The 16,703-nt window shown below is 36.5% G+C and overlaps 2 protein-coding genes across 2 annotated transcripts in view; one reads left to right on the forward strand and one right to left on the reverse strand.

Annotated features, from left to right (window-relative positions):
* The window catches only part of ttbk1b (tau tubulin kinase 1b), a 32,652-nt gene extending 22,640 nt beyond the window's left edge, over nucleotides 1–10,012 (reverse strand). Inside the window, exons 1-11 of the mRNA XM_067367793.1 lie at nucleotides 9,905–10,012; nucleotides 8,895–9,042; nucleotides 7,030–7,103; nucleotides 6,819–6,959; nucleotides 6,627–6,731; nucleotides 5,528–5,593; nucleotides 5,228–5,320; nucleotides 4,952–5,077; nucleotides 4,332–4,486; nucleotides 3,989–4,196; nucleotides 3,704–3,879 (exon numbers count right to left, since the gene is read on the reverse strand). Coding sequence (XP_067223894.1) covers nucleotides 3,704–3,879; nucleotides 3,989–4,196; nucleotides 4,332–4,486; nucleotides 4,952–5,077; nucleotides 5,228–5,320; nucleotides 5,528–5,593; nucleotides 6,627–6,731; nucleotides 6,819–6,959; nucleotides 7,030–7,103; nucleotides 8,895–9,042; nucleotides 9,905–10,012 — 1,400 coding nt within the window. The remainder of the gene's footprint in view (nucleotides 1–3,703; nucleotides 3,880–3,988; nucleotides 4,197–4,331; nucleotides 4,487–4,951; nucleotides 5,078–5,227; nucleotides 5,321–5,527; nucleotides 5,594–6,626; nucleotides 6,732–6,818; nucleotides 6,960–7,029; nucleotides 7,104–8,894; nucleotides 9,043–9,904) is intronic.
* A 6,017-nt stretch (nucleotides 10,013–16,029) lies between these two features.
* Nucleotides 16,030–16,598, forward strand: LOC137007059 (mitoregulin-like). The gene is made up of 2 exons (XM_067368340.1): nucleotides 16,030–16,293; nucleotides 16,374–16,598. Exon 1 carries the CDS (start codon nucleotides 16,094–16,096, stop codon nucleotides 16,262–16,264), a length of 171 nt encoding a protein of 56 aa, XP_067224441.1. The 5' UTR covers nucleotides 16,030–16,093; the 3' UTR covers nucleotides 16,265–16,293; nucleotides 16,374–16,598.
* Nucleotides 16,599–16,703: the final 105 nt, after the last annotated feature.

Here is a 16,703-nt window from a genome sequence, read left to right on the forward strand (position 1 = left end):
AAGACATTTAAAAATGCTACAAAAGATTTCCATTTCAAATGAATAGAAAGAATTCATCAAAGAATCCTGAAAAAAAAGTATCACACTTTCCATAAAAAAGCAGTATAATTTCTTCTCAAAAAGCAGTTTCAATTCACAGATGCTGCCCGAAATATCAGAAAAGAATGTTATGGTACAAAATTAAAACTTTACATTCTCATTCTTCACATTAGATTGAGTGACCTTAAAGGGTTAGTTCACCCAAAAATGAAAATTCTGTCATTAATTATTCACCCCTGTAAGACCTTCGTTCATCTTCGGAACACAAATTAAGATATTTTTAATGAAATCCAAGAGCTTTCTGTCCCTCTACTGAGATCCAATGCAATTACCACTTTCAAGGTCCATAAAGGCATGAAAGACATCATTAAAGTTCTCCATGTGACTTCAGTGGTTTATGAAGCGATGCGAGTGCTTTGTTTGTGCAAAAAAACCCATAATTTATTTTGTTATTACAAAATAATATTATCCAAAGAGTGTTCATCCAACAACGTGAGCTCTAGTGTGACCACAAAATGCATACATCGTGATGCTCTTGTGAACACTCGCGGATGTACGGGTGAGTCTGAATACAACACGCATGTCGTGATGCTCTCGAGAACGCGCTTGCAGATCAATATTTTCATAAATAAAGTGATACCTTAAAAGTGGTAGTTTGCATTGGATCTCTATGGAGGAACAGAAAGCTCTCAAAACTCATTAAAAATATCTTCTTTTGTGTTTCGAAGATGAATGAAAGTCTTACGGATGTGGAACGACACAAGGGTAAGTAATTAATAACAGAATTTTCATTTTTGGGTGAACTAAACTTACGCTCACACTGTCAGTTCAAATCAAATTTTTAGCATATCTGATTGAAATCTGATCAGATTTAGCAAGTGTGAACAGCAAAAAAAAAAAAATTCACATGAAATGCAATTTTTATAAATCCTTTTTAAAGGATTTGTTCACTTTCAAATTAAAACTTCCAGGATTATTCTCCTTATAATGGACTTCAATGGCCTCCAAACAGTTGAAGGTCAAAATAACAGTTTCAGTGCAGCCTTAAAGGGTTAGTTCACCCAAAAATGAAAATTCTGTCATTTATTACTCACCCTCATGCCGTTCCACACCCATAAGACCTTCATTAATCTTCGGAACACAAATTAAGATATTTTTGTTGAAATCCGATGCATAGGAAGCAATGCCATTTCCTCTCTCAAGATCCATAAAGGTACTAAAAACATATTTAAATCAGTTCATGTGAGTAAAGTGGTTCAATATTAATATTATAAAGTGACGAGAATATTTTTGGAGTGCCAAAAATAACAAAATAATGACTTATAAAGTGATGGCCGATTTCAAAACACTGCTTCAGGAAGCATCGGAGCATAAATGAATCAGTGTATCGAATCTGCTGTTCAGAGCGCCAAAGTCACGTGATTTTAGCCGTTGGCAGTTGGACATGCGATCTGAATCATGATTCGATACACTGATTCATTTATACTCCGATGCTTCCTGAAGCAGTGTTTTGAAAACGGCCATCACTAAATAAGTCGTTATTTTGTTTTTTTTGGTGCTCCAAAAATATTCTCGTCGCTTTATAATATTAATATTGAACCACTGAACTCACATGAACCGATTTAAATATGTTTTTAGTACCTTTATGGATCTTGAAAGAGGAAATGGCATTGCTTCCTATGGAGGCCTCACTGAGCCATCAGACTTCAACTAAAATATCTTAATTTGTGTTCCGATGATGAACGAAGGTCTTATGGGTGTGGAACGGCATGAGGGTAAGTAATAAATGGCAGAATTTTCATTTTTGGGTGATCTAACCTTTTAAAGAGTTTTAAACGATACCAGACGAGGAATAAGGGTCTTATCTAGTGAAACGATCTGACATTTTCTAAAAAATTTTTTTAAATTTTATACGTTTTAACCACAAACGCTCATCTTGAACTAGCTCTCTTCTTCTTCTTCTCTATTAGAATTCCGGCAGTGTAGACACTGCTAAGTGTATTACTGCCCTCCACAGGTCAAAGTTTGAATATGCTAAATATGCTTGTGCAAGTATATAACAATTAGTTCAAACTTTGACCTGTGGAGGGCAGTAATACACTTAGCAGTGTCTACACTGCGGGAATTCTAATAGAGAATAAGAAGAAGAGAGCTAGTTCAATATGAGTGTTTGTGGTTAAAACGTATATAATTTTAAATTTTTTTTAGAAAATGACAGATAATTTCACTAGATAAGACTCTTATTCCTCATCTGGGATCGTGAAGAGCTCTTTGAATTTTAATTTTGACCTTCAACCGTTTAGAGGCCACTGAAGTCCACTATAAGGAGAATAATCCTGGAATGTTTTCCTCAAAAACCTTAATTTCTTTTCAACTGAAGAAAGAAGGACATGGACTAGGGTTAGTTCACCCAAAAATTAAAATTCTGTCATTTATTACTTACCCTCATGCCGTTCCACACCCGTAAGACCTTCATTAATCTTCAGAACACAAATTAAGATATTTTAGTTGAAATCCGATGGCTCAGTGAGGCCTCCATAGGGAGCAATGACACTTCCTCTCTCAAGATCCATAAGTACTAAAAACATATTTAAATCAGTTCATGTGAGTTCAGTGGTTCAATATTAATATTATAAAGCGACGAGAATATTTTGAAGCGCCAAAAAAAACAAAATAACGACTTATTTAGTGATGGCCGATTTCAAAACACTGTTTTATGAATCATGATTCAGGTCACGTGTCAAACTGCGAACGGCTGAAATCACGTGACTTTGGTGCTCCGAACAGCAAATTCGACACACAGATTCATTGTGCTCCGATGCTTCATGAAGCAGGGTTTTTGAAATCGGCCATCAATAAATAAGTCGTTATTTTGTTTTTTTTGGCGCTTCAAAATATTCTCGTCGCTTTATAATATTAATATTGAACCACTGTACCCACATGAACCGATTTAAATATGTTTTTAGTACCTTTATGGATCTTGAGAGAGGAAGTGTCAATTGCTCCCACACCAAAAATATTCTCGTCACTTTATAATATTAATATTGAACCACTGTACTCACATGAACCGATTAGAATATGTTTTTAGTACCTTTATGGATCTTGACAGAGGAAGTGTCCATTGCTCACGGAGCCATCAGATTTCAATAAAATATCTTAATTTGTGTTCTGAAGATTAACAAATGTCTTATGGGTGTGGAACGACATGAGGGTGAGTAATAAATGACAGAATTTTCATTTTTGGGTGAACTAACCCTTTAAGCTACATTCAGAAACAACGGCACGGAATAAAGCCACACATACAAGCTTATACTACATTTCTGCTGCTGCCTCATAAGACACAGTAGTCAAACACAGCAGCTACACATTGTCAAGTTGTTAATAAGACAACATCTGTATTGCAAACCTCTCCATGTTGTGGCTGTTGTTGTTTTTGGCAAATGCCTACCAACACAACGCCCTTGCCATAAAAACCAATGCAGATATTCCAGAAAATGAAAGAGCAGCATGGACACACAAATCGGATCTGGACAGTTGCGGTACAATAATTTTAGATCATATTTCAATCAGATACACAAATAATTGGATTTGGACTGACAGTTTGAACATAGCCTTAGAAAGCCATTTTAAATGTCAGCCAGAGGGATAGAGTTATAAATGTTACCGTTTATCTCCACCGTCTCCTCTATCCTCTGCAGCAGACAGGCGGTCTGATTCTGGGCTGTTTACTCTTCGGTACCTTGGAGGGCGGGCCTGAGCATCTGCTTCTCCACCCCTTGCTGGGGAAACTGACCTCCCTCCTCCTGCAGGCTCCTCCCCATCCTCTGATGCTACTTGCGTCTGGGAGGGAAAGCAGTTTTGAACACTAAATTGATCTAAAATCATGTTTCAAACTAATTAGAATAAAATTAATTTGAATAATTGGGCATTGTACATAAAAAAATAGTACCTTACTGATGCTGATCCTGAGTTTGTTACGATTGAAGTCCGTTTCATCCCATCCTTCCCCAACAGGTGGGGCAGGAGCAGGTTCGCTAGGCCTGCTGGGTATCAAAGCAGGCGGGGCGTTCTCTTGGTCACTCAGGTGTTCATCTTGCAGAACATCATCAGTGTTTTCTCTTGGTAGCTCACCAGGTACCGGTGTCACATTCACCACCCTAAGAGAGACAATTCAAAGCCATATCAGAATCACAGTCAAAACAGAGTCAATCCAGTTTCATTTCAGAGTCCAGAATCCCTTTCCACTGAGGAAATGGTCTGATACTGTTGTAAGCGTGTGTACATAATCTTACCCCACGATGGCAGCAGTCTGCCGTGTGTTTTGTTGTGGTGGTGTGTGTGTGCTGGTGGGGAGGGACGTATCTGTTCCAGATTTTTCCCAGTCATATGGCTCATTTTCTGTTATCACCCTCTCTTTCATGCTGTTCTCAAATACTGACATAAGCAACTAGACCAGAAGAAGGAAAGAAATTTAGGAATTCATTTTTCACTCAAAATAATACATTTGTAAATACTATGTGTATAAATATAATACAATTGAATCAATATGCTCAATAAACTGTGTACAAACATTCAGCAGTTGCAACTGTTGCCACACACTCACACACTTGTATATGTGGTTTACGGGAACTCTCCATAGGCGTAATGGTTTTTATGTGATACAAACTATATTCTATCCCTTTAGACCTACACCCCTAAACCTACCCATCACAGAAAACTTTTTTGAATAAAAAAAAAAAAAACCTTCATTTAGTGTGTCCTTGTAAACCATGTTTACGTTGTAATACCCATGTCATTGTACACATTTGTGTCCTCATAAACCATTTACAAGAACACAGACACACACAAACAAAAATCCACTGAGGAGGTAAGGCCACAAGTGGGTTATTAGAGATGTGTGTGAAGGGTTTACCTCATAATCAGGTTTGGTGTAGTAATCTAAATCCAGCACATGGTCATAGAAGACATGAAACTCAGCAGGCATGTGTTTCAACAGCATCCTGTGCTCATAGCGCTCTTTAATCTGTCCCACCTGCTCCTGTTCATCAGACACACATTACAGACACAATTAACAACACTGAAATATGTTAAACAAAAGCTCTCAAGGCTGAGAAATTAACAAGGGTTAATTCACTCAATTCAGTTCCATCATCTTCATAGTCCCTGGATAAAATGAGTGTAATCTTACCTTATCTTTTATCTTTCGCCATGGTAACTGTCCAACAGTAAACTCTACCAGCATATAAAACAACGACCACAAATCATCATGACGACCCATTTCCTTTTAAGAAGAAAAAAAGAGTTCTTGTTGTAGCTTATTCTAGCCCAGAATCATCCACTTAGACACTGCATAAAGCCAATAAATAAGTTTTTAAATTGGCAAACACAGCCAGTGCTTGCCATTTATGTGCGTGATATGCTTTAGACAGTAAGTGATGGAGTGTGTTCAGTCTGTGGCCGTCCCCTCTGAAGCCGACACTACACTTACCTTGTTTTTATGAGCGTTAATCGAAGCGTAGCGTACTGTTCCTCTGAACCCAGCCACTGTCCTGGGCTAAAGCAGAACATTTAAAAGAGTCTCATAATAAGAATTCATATCACTTTCATTATACACTTTGGTTGGAATAAGTAAATACATAATAAAAACAAAGCAAACATGGAAAGGAACGTGGAACGGCAGGAATCATATATGTTTTAGCTATGTTTTTATAACTTTTTGGGGATTCTTAGCCTCAGTTAATTGAAGACATGTACAGAAACTTTATTACATAGAGGAAGTAAATGTGTAGGATGCAGGTACAGTGAGAGACGGTACGGCATGGGTGTGGATATGTCCAAAGGGGGTATGTTGCAGGATTCAGCATTTGAAATTTAAGGGCACAACCGTTAGAGAAGAGTGTGTAATTTTCAAGATAATCTTTCCAAGATCTTAGAAAACTCACAATATGACTGTCGCTATGGTAACAGGGACAAACATCTTGCGGGGGAGCATGCGATTCAACATGAGCCAAAACAGAACTGCAAAACAAAACTGAGAAAAGTGAAACATAAAAATGAATTCAAACACACAAATAATAAAATTCATTAGTGAAAGGCAAATTAAAAGAAATAATAAATAAATAGGGATGCATGATATATTTTGCACCATATCAGTTGAGATTTTTATTTATTTATTGGTATCAGTCAACATTGGATATGTAATTGTGCTTGCTCATCTCTCATGTTTTTACAATTAGATTACCTTCGTTGCTATTTATAAAAACTCATTTAATAACACTGTCAAATGTACACTTAAGCAAATCTTAAAATGAATGTCCATTTTACTATTTTACATTATTATGTGATGCCTAAGTTTATTATAATTTTTTAGCCAGAAATGTAATATCAGTGCATCCCTAGAAATAACTCCGGAAACATAAAGAATCACAACTAAATATAAAAACTGCACATGCAAGAAACAAATGGGGAAAATGTTGCTTTTTATAAGTTTTGTGCTATTTCCACTGAATTATTATTATTATTATTTTAAATTGAACAATTTTTAAGTGAATACAAAGAAGGAAGAAGAAATTAAACGGAATACCTACCGGCCGCACCTCCCCAGTTGTATTAGTGTACTGTCGTGCCAAACCAAAGTCCAGCATGTAACACTTCCTACAGGTAGACGGCAATCGGCCCATGGCAAAATTAGACTAAGGATAAAAGAGAAACCAGCATCAGCTGACAGAACCCAGGTCAATTGATTGGGAAAGAGAACAGACGCTAACAGCGAGCCGTACAGGTTTAATGTCTCTGTGCAGGAAGCCCACAGAGTGAATGGCTTCAATGGACTCCAGGATCTGTTTCCCCAACCGTAGAGTCGTGCTCATACTGAACGTCCCTCTAGGCTGACTCCTCCTGAGATCAGCGAGATTCCTTCCCTACAGAAAGAGAGAATCATCTGCAGTTTCTTTCACACACATATAAAACAGAAGAAAAAAAATACTGTACCTGCAACTGCATGACAACGTAATTGAACTTGTCGTTTCTTCCACATCCAATAAATTTGCAAACATGATTCTTTCCTGCACAAATACAGAAAGCAGTAATGTCACAGATACAACTTTTTTGTGTAGACTGTGGACACACACATAGGAAACACATTCAGAATGCAGGTACAGACAGAGGCGGTGACATTTGGAATTCCAGCGTGTTCTCCATGAAGGTTATAAAGACACGTGAGAGCGAGAGAGTGGAGAAAAAGAGAGGGAGGGAGAAAAAAGTGTGGTAATCCCACTTTCCTTCAGTTCTTCACGCTCATTAATTCTACAGACTCCCAGTGGTATGCCTGAACTACAGCTGAGGCAAACTGCCTTGACAGGCATGAAAGTCACAGTCTGTGTGTGTTTCATGTGAGCAGCACATCTGAAAACATTATGATGGGCATATTAACAGATGAACAGTCATATATTTTTACAGATCCTGCTTGATGCCACATTATCTAAATACAAATATGTACTATACCATTCAAAAGTTTGAGTAAGATTTTTGTAATGTTTTCGAAAGAAGTCTCTTCTGCTCAGCAAGGTTGCATGTATTTGATCAAAACTACAGTAAAAAACACAAAATTGTGAAATATTATTAAAAATTAAAACTTTTTCCATTTTAATATCATTTAAAATATAATGTATTCCTGTCAGGCAAGGTTGAATTTTCAGCTATTAGTGTCACATGATCCTTCAGAAATCATTCTAATATGTTGATTTGGTGCTCAATAATTATTTCATTTCATCAATGTTAAAATATTTTTTTCAGGATTCTTTGATGAATAGAATGTTTTATTCATTTATTTGATGCTAATAGAAATCTTTTGTATCATTATAAATGTCTTGATCAATTCAATGCATCCCTCCTTGCTGAAAAAAAAATCGTACTGACCCATACTTTTGAATAGTTACACCTCGATATATATATGTGGCATATGCAAGTAAAAATTAGCTTTGACATATACATAGAACAGTCTCGCCAACTGGCCGGTAACTTGAGAAGGAACAACATTACCACAAAATACACTGTTTTTATTGAATTGCAAGAATGATAATGTGACCACTGCAGATATTATATGAACAATGAATAAAAAACAAAAACATACTGTTATGTATTCAATGGATTTGTGTTTAGTGTGTTTCGTTAACTGGACTTTTAATTTGATTTTACCCTGTTTCTGCTCCTGCTCCCTGTCCTGTGTGCCAGTTTTGTAGTTTTTGTAGTTTTTCTTGTTGATTACAGTTCTTTTCAGTTGATTGTAGTTCTATGATTGTTCCCAGGTGTATCTTGTTTGCCAATCACCCCCTTGTGTATAATTACCCCAGTGTTTCTCATGTTTTTTTTCTGGTGTTGTCTTTAATGGATATATTGTGTTTTCAGTTCTGTTTTGCCCCTGGTTTGGATTTACTCCGGTTTTTGCCTGTGTCTCCTGTTGCTTGGATGTTTTCATGTTATTTTGTTAATAAACTGCTATACTGCACTTGGATCCTCCTCTTCCTCGTTTCTGAAACACTCTGCGTTACACATACTGTATACAAGCTGCCTACTAAAGAAAACAGTGAAACTCAGCCCTGAATCAGAAGAAGTTTGCCAAGGATACCTAAATGTTGTTTTATGACACATATGTTGAATTTTCCTTACATTAAACCACTAAAACACAAATATAAGGAACAAAATCACAAAGTGTCTTGGAGATGGATGAGAAGGATGCTGGCTCGACTCACATACAGTATGATGCTGCAAGTGACACAATGACCTGTGCTGTTTGTCAATAGCTGACTTGAATATAAAGGACACAAAATGCAAACACATTCTCTCAGTCTCCTCACCTTGTAGTTTCTTTAGCACAGCAACTTCCATCTTTAGCACTTGTTTGGGCTGTTGGGCGGATTCCACTTTAAGAGCCACATTCTCCCGTGACAACAGGTCGCAGGCCTCATATATCTCCCCGAACCCGCCACCCCCAATCTTCTTCAGCTGAATACACAAACAATAGCAAGGTCAGTCATGGTAGAGCATTGATTTAACCTGTGTGTCATCTATCTATTCCACATGCTTTTGAGTCAGAACTGGTCTCGCACAATATATGCTTTTAAATACAAAGGTTCCAAAGGTGGTTTTCACAGAAATGCCATAAAAGAACCATTTTGAAAGAAATTTTTCAAAGTGTGAAGTACATATTAATAACCTAAAGAACATTTTTCCACTATAAAGAAACTTTTGTGCAATAAAAGGTTCCATGAATGTTAAAGCTCCTTCATGGAACCACAGATACCAATAAAGAAGCTTTATTTTCAAGAACACTATGAAAAATTCATAAAAAAAGCTTTTGTGGATTGTAACTGGCTGGACTTGTTTTACATGCATAAATTGAGAGTTATTTGAGCTGCTCTAATCACTGAACATATTACTAAACTCAAGAAAGATATAATTCAATTCCATGCAATTCAATTCTAGTAGCATTCACTAAACATATTGATTAAATTTGGTTTTTAACATGCTTTAACGCATGAGTTATGACAGGATTAAGTTTAAGCCACTAACGAATGAGTCACACTCTGTTTTAAGGACTGCCACAATCCCCATCAAAGTTATTATTACAGTAAAACAGCCACAAATCATTTCTGAGGACATCTGCTTGAAGGAGAAATGCTATGAACTGGCGCACAACCAAATGGTTTGGGAGAATTTTGGAGAGAAGCCAGACTGAGTTGATTTGAAAGCATCTGCTGTCATATGTGGACCATTTTGTCCTGTGCGATTAAGCTACAAAGGCAACTTTGGGCATCTTTATTCCACGAACACACTCACACTTAAATATAGACAAATGCACACTTACCACTTTCCAGCGCTCTTTCACCAAGCAGTTGGAGGGCAGGATGTCGACCTGCTCCCCCGCCCCGTTCATGTTTTCGTCACCGTGGACAACGGGCCCTACACACTGCATCGGCTAGCCAGCACTTTACCAAACCCTGCCATTTACCTGAAACACAGTGTGCACAAACACAACTGCTAAACTCGCATGCCAAAAAAATTGCACAGTGGAGTCCAAATACAATTTTTTTTTCATTAGAAACTATAATTTGAGTGAAAATTTGAACAGAAAAAATGACATGGATTTGAAAACGCTTTAGTATTTGGTATATTCTCATTTTGTGCAAAAACTATGCAAAATCGTTCATATTCCTCATTCATTTTACATAATAACTTTTCTATATTTTAACATAAACTTTCAGAGTATTTCCAAGTTTAAACCCTGAAATGAAAGTAATAATACATTATAAAATAATGATGAATTGAAAATGGAAACTTAAGGAAAATCATCATCTTTAAGCTTTGAATGCAAAATAAGTATCCACAAACCCAACACAACTGACAACCTAACAGCACTGTGTCCATCAGAATGAAGAATACAATACAGACACGAGAAGGAACAGACATATGTTTCTCTGGAGGTCATTATCTGGGCTTGGGCTTTTTTCCATAATCAATGATCCCCTTTTAAGGTCATACAAAGGCGTGCACTGCAAAAATGTGGTCAAAATGACATACAATTCATTCAAACAGTCTTAAACCATTGTTGAACAGGCTGTTTACCAAAACAGGAATAAAATTCTCTACAGCCTCTTGGAGATTTCTGTAATGTCTGCAGAGTATCAGGTATCCACTAGAGCTGGTCAGACACAGAGGCCCTATCTGTCAGAACTGGACTACACCCTTAGGCACGCTCTCATTATATTACAAGCACTTATTAACCTTATAAAATGGAAACAGAGCTAATTTTTGACTTGAGTCCAGTTTATATTTGCATGCTCTGTGTATGCTTAAATCCTTAACACATTTCAGAACTTTCTCTCTGTTTACCGTTATAAAACACAATCACTCTCACCTTCTAAATTGAAGCTTATCTCGAAGGAATGCAATGGGTTATAAATGGATCTAATTAATAAAACTGAAAAGACTCTCACCTTAACCCTTCTGACACCTTCATCTGAGAAAGTTAATGCATAGCCATGTAGGTATTTTAGGGAATACCGCGTCTTATTCTCCACCCTTAACATTCAGAACAGCAAATCAGGATGGCATTTCAGTATACATAATTATTCCAATCTATTGACTTATTTTACGATACAATGGATTGCTCAAAAACACATATAAGGTAAACATACATATAAGGTAATGCTTTAAAAGTCAGATAAATGTATCATTTATGCCAAGAATGTACACTAATGTTATGGCAATGTAAAGTAAAAACTAGCAGCTGTGGTTGCCAGAACTTACAAACATAAAAAGGTGATGTTACAAGCACTAAGGGAGGTCATGATGGTCGTTGTATTTTACTCTCCCTAATTATATGGCATTACATCAAATAACTTTTATAGTACGCATTAAACAAGTAGTAAACATTAAGTAACAAATAAGCAACAAAAGCATGATGACCTTTCTAAATAAAATCTAAACTACTGAGACATTCATGCAAGGAATTATGGAAATGCCTATTTATTCATAAATTATTAAAAATAATAATTTTTAACAATGCATTACTGCAAGAACACAAGTATAACAGAGTTATATATAATACAGAATTTCACTGTAAATCATAAGATAATTCATACTTTTTACTTAAAAAAATTCAGTATTTTAAAATAAAATTACATATATTGTCTTTTAAAATATAGTAACTTTTTTACATTATAACTTAGATTAAATACATTACATTATATAATGCTATAATGTTCAATCAAATGGTTTGAAATGTCTTTAATTGTGTTTTATGTTGTATATCTTATACATAGACACTTGGTAAAAAAAAAAAAAAAAAAGAAGAAACTGACTTTATTATTATTAGATCAAGTGCAGGAACCAAACCAAAGGATAAACCTCAGTCTCATGGTGCAGCAGGCTCTTCACCTGTTAGCATGGAAAACTCATAGCCTACACTTTAACTAAATGATAATGAGATTCATATTGCATAAAGCATTTGCTGACAGCACTTCATTATTCTGACTTAACTAAATGTCAGGAGCACAGGACTGCGTGGGCTCAGCCTCCTGACATCTTCAGCTTTCTCCGCAGTGCCAAAGGATCCGTCTGAACGGACCCCACCCAAACACGGTCTGGTCCAATGAGCAGCCCTGACGGCTAAGCCCCGCCCCAAACCATCCATTGATCACCGTCCATTGGGGCAATGTCTAACCATCAGCAGAACATTCCCCTGCTCGAGCCTGAAGCGAAAAGCACTTTGGGATATGTCGTTCATCAATGAGACAATAGACATAAACGGCATTGGTCATTGTCACCTGAAAAACTACAACTCCCACTGACAGGCCACGTTAGCTATTGACGTACAGCTGCATTATGTGGCATGTAAATGTAAATTATTCATGATTTTTCTTAAGCATAAATAATATATATAAATATGGGTGAGTTTCTATTTTTGACTCGGGCCCAAGTGTCTTAATAGTTTGTCAAGACCGTGACAGATTTTGTTTTCGCGTGCCCGGTTGGGCACCTGCGCCAGCGCAGCATCACTATTGACAAGGTGCCAACATACACGGGACAAGCTGATTTCTACTGAGCAGCGCTTTGTCCAAAAAATCACTTGGCAAACAAAAAAACAATCTACTAACCTGTTCTTCTGTCGTCGGAGTAAAATCTCAAACTGAGAGTTTAAGGAGAGCCGCATAATTCCGTTGGCGCGAGCGATGCGCCTTTCCCCCTTGTTGATGCTGCACCATTTTCAGCCTCCTCTGCTCCTCCGCTCCTGCACTGATTCAGCATCGCACGGATACTCCCACTATGCACCGCGCACATGCGTGACAGAAGACGGCTGTTGCGTAGCAACCCAAAAGGCGTGAATCCCCTCATCTGCAGACTTCAGCCATTGAGGAAACTCCTTCAGAAACGTCTTAATAGGCCTACTAATTATAAAGAAAACAAAACTAGTTATAAAGAAAACTTAAAATATATGTTATGAAATTGGTGTTAAATTATGTTAGTTGAACAATGGCACAGTATTTATCGTGCTCTTGAAAGGTGATCCTGAGAAATGCCCTTCAGAATACAGAAAATAAACAATAGGAATGTTTTCTCTAGAATATGAAGAGAAAAGACACTGAATCTGGCAGTCTGTAATCATCAGGTCACCTTTATGGAAAGAAAATATATTTCCCTATATATGAATGATCAATATGTTACATGATTTAACAGTCTATTTAAAAATATACAAAAAAATATATTGCGCAAATATAGCTATCACAATATACTGAATAATACATAAGGAATTCCCGCTTTTCATATATTGAAAAAAATATGATTATATATTTACTAATGTATCATAATGTATGTAATTTTATATTCAGTAATATACTTCATAATATATAGATTTATGATATGGCACTGCATGCATAATATATTGCAGATATATTAACACACATATGGTAAAATATATTATGTAATACATTTCTTATATTTTATAATAATTTACATTTTAAGTGTTTCATATTTTCAAGTTAGTTAACAAAAGCACACCTGCATGTACTAAAGTTTCTACCAAAGAGACTATCACTAAGCTATAGTGTACTTTAACGGTATTCTTATCGGTACTTTTTGTTTATATATACAGTAATATAATATAATATATAAAAAGAGCTGAATTAACTTTGCTTTATATTATATAGTGTCCGGCATTTTTGGTCTTTTATTTAAGATACAGTAAGAACATGAACAAAGAAACAAAGTAAAACAAACTGAGAAATACAATAAAACAAAGATACAAATGAAATAAAGTGCTTTAATTTGTTCATGTGTTCAGGTAAGTAATATAGGCCTAGCCTATAAAAGAAATCTAAGTAAAGTAACCACTGCATGGTTTTCACAGTATAAATTAATAGATGAATGCCTATTAAAGCTAACTATATTCAGATGAAGAGCTGTAAGTGATTTTCTCTTTGCATTTTGTTGTTTGATTAACACTGATGGCACAATCGTCAGAAGGTGACTGCTGTCACTTTAAGACAATAGATATTAACACACATCGGATTTTCTCCCAGCTGTTCATGTACACTTACGATATAAACATGCTTCCACATCTATCTGATCTCAGCAAACACATGGAAAATTTACTGACAAATGAAAAATCTAATTAATGAAACATAACAATGATAGCTTAAGGGTTACACTTCTGATAACTTGGATTCTAGCTGGACTGCTGGTCAGTTTTTGGTCCATGATGATCCATCAAGCTAAACATGATCAAAAATTGCATCAAATTACATTTAAAGGTGCCATAGAACGTCTTTTTAAAAGATGTAATATAAGTCTAAGGTGTCCCCTGAATGTGTCTGTGAAGTTTCAGCTCAAAATACCCCATAGATTTTTTTGCCTATTTTGGGGCATCATTAAATATGAGCCGATTTAGGCTGCGGCCCCTTTAAATGCTCATGCTCCCCGCCCACGGAGCTCGCACTTGCCTTAAACAGAATAAACAAAGTTCACAATAAACACAGCTAATATAACCCTCAAAATGGATCTTTACAAAGTGTTAGTCATGCAGCATGTCTAATCGCGTAAGTATGGTATTTATTTGGATGTTTACATTTGATTCTGAATGAGTTTGATAGTGCTCCGTGGCTAAAGCTAACATTACACACTGTTGGAGAGATTTATAAAGAATGAAGTTGTGTTTATGAATTATAGACTGCAAGTGTTTAATAATGAAAATAGCGACGGCTCTTGTCTCCGTGTATACAGTAAGAAACGATGGTAACTTTAACCACATTAAACAGTACATTAGCAACATGCTAACGAAAAATTTAGAAAGACAATTTACAAATATCACTAAAAATATCATGATATCATGGATCATGTCAGTTATTATTGCTCCATCTGCCATTTTTCGCTGTTGTTCTTGCTTGCTTACCTAGTCTGATGATTCAGCTGTGCACAGATCCAGACATTAATACTGACTGCCCTTGTCTAAAGCCTTGAACATGGGCTGGCATATGCAAATACTGGGGTCATACATATTAATGATCCCAACTGTTACGTAACAGTCGGTGTTATGTTGAGATTCGCCTGTTCGCCGGAGGGCTTTTAAACAAATGAGATTTATATAAGAAGGAGGAAACAACGGTGTTTGAGACTCACTGTATAACATTTCCATGTACTGAACTCTTGTTATTTAACTATGCCAAGATAAATTCAATTTTTAATTCTAGGGCACCTTTAAATTACATCAAATATTATTTTAATGTGTTTTGGGGTTGTGGCACTACAAAAACAAACAAGGCTGAATGCATTGCTTTTATCAGTCCTCCATAACATAGTCTATCTACCAAAAACTGGTCCACTTTTGCAGTTCACCCTATTGATGTAGCCATGTCTCTTATTATCTCCCTTCCTCAGACCACAGACATTACAAAAGTCAAATGATAAAACATGCCTTTCCATACCAGACATATTCAACTTTTAGTTAGTATATACGTTTTAAACTCATGAAGATAAATAACAATTTACCTCCTGAAATTTCTAATGGGTTTTTGGTTTCTGTGGCTAACATTTCTTGTTTTGACCCTTTTCACAGACGGTCATGACGCTTTTTAACGGTCATCAATATCGTAAATTCTTCAAAGTTTTTTATATTTTCATTTTTTTAAAAACGTATGTAGGCCTACATTTATAAGACTATACTTTGTATTATATTACTAGTTAACGCTGCTGTGAGGGTGTGACGGTAAAAATAACATCTTTCTCTCTTCTGACTGCCGTTATCAATCGCTCTCTATTTTTTTTCCTCTTTTTTTGTGAAAAGTGTCGTATTTTGGTATTTTGGAGCAGAAGTGTTTTCTGAACAAGACCTACAACGCTTATCGTTGTGGTCGATGTAGTCTTAGGCTACTTTAGTTGGCCTACAAATTGACGTCACGCTCGCCCAGCAGGTTACCCCCAGGTCACGTGATTGCGTTCACACGCGTGTTTCCTCCTGCAGCTGCGTTCCAAACGCAACTGTGGCTGAACGGAGGTGAACATGGCCGATGTGTCGGAGAGGACGTTACAGGTTGCTTTAGTCGTTTCATTTGCGGCGGGTTTTGTCGCAGGCTGGCAGGCAAACAGAATGCGAAGAAAGTTCTTGGACTGGCGGAAAAAGCGGTTGCAGGACAAACTCGCAGAAACACAGAAGAAGCTAGACCTGTCATGACAGATACAAATTATCACGCAACCGACCTGGTGAGACATGCGCCTTTCATAATTTTAGAATAAATGGCTTACGTTGTTCGCTGTAACCGGTTTGCTCTTTCATTTTCTAGTACCTTTGGTCATCAAGGCCTTGAGTTCACAAACAGAATGAGTCTGTAGCAGCACTTCAGAGCGCTCAACAGGAATAAGCCTGGGATCAAAGACGGGCTGGAGAAAAGCAATACAACTTTCAAGGACTTTAAACACTGAGCTAAATGTTGTATTTAAAGGTGTTCCTTAATTTTTGTTAAAGCCATAAATCACACTGTTACCATGTCTGTGCTTTCTCCTTGTCTGTGGCAGTTCAAATAAATTGAAATATATTTTAATAACTGTTGACTCAGTATAAAAACTAATATGCACATTGTCACATTTAGCTCACTTTTGAGACATATCCAACA

The sequence above is a fragment of the Chanodichthys erythropterus genome, chromosome 18 (genome assembly GCF_024489055.1).
Source record: "Chanodichthys erythropterus isolate Z2021 chromosome 18, ASM2448905v1, whole genome shotgun sequence".
Classification (NCBI taxonomy): Eukaryota; Metazoa; Chordata; class Actinopteri; order Cypriniformes; family Xenocyprididae; genus Chanodichthys; species Chanodichthys erythropterus.

What these genes read in the sequence shown, in the direction of transcription:
- LOC137007059 (XM_067368340.1), top strand. Translation starts at nt 16,094, where the DNA reads ATGGCCGATGTGTCGGAGAGGACGTTACAGGTTGCTTTAGTCGTTTCA.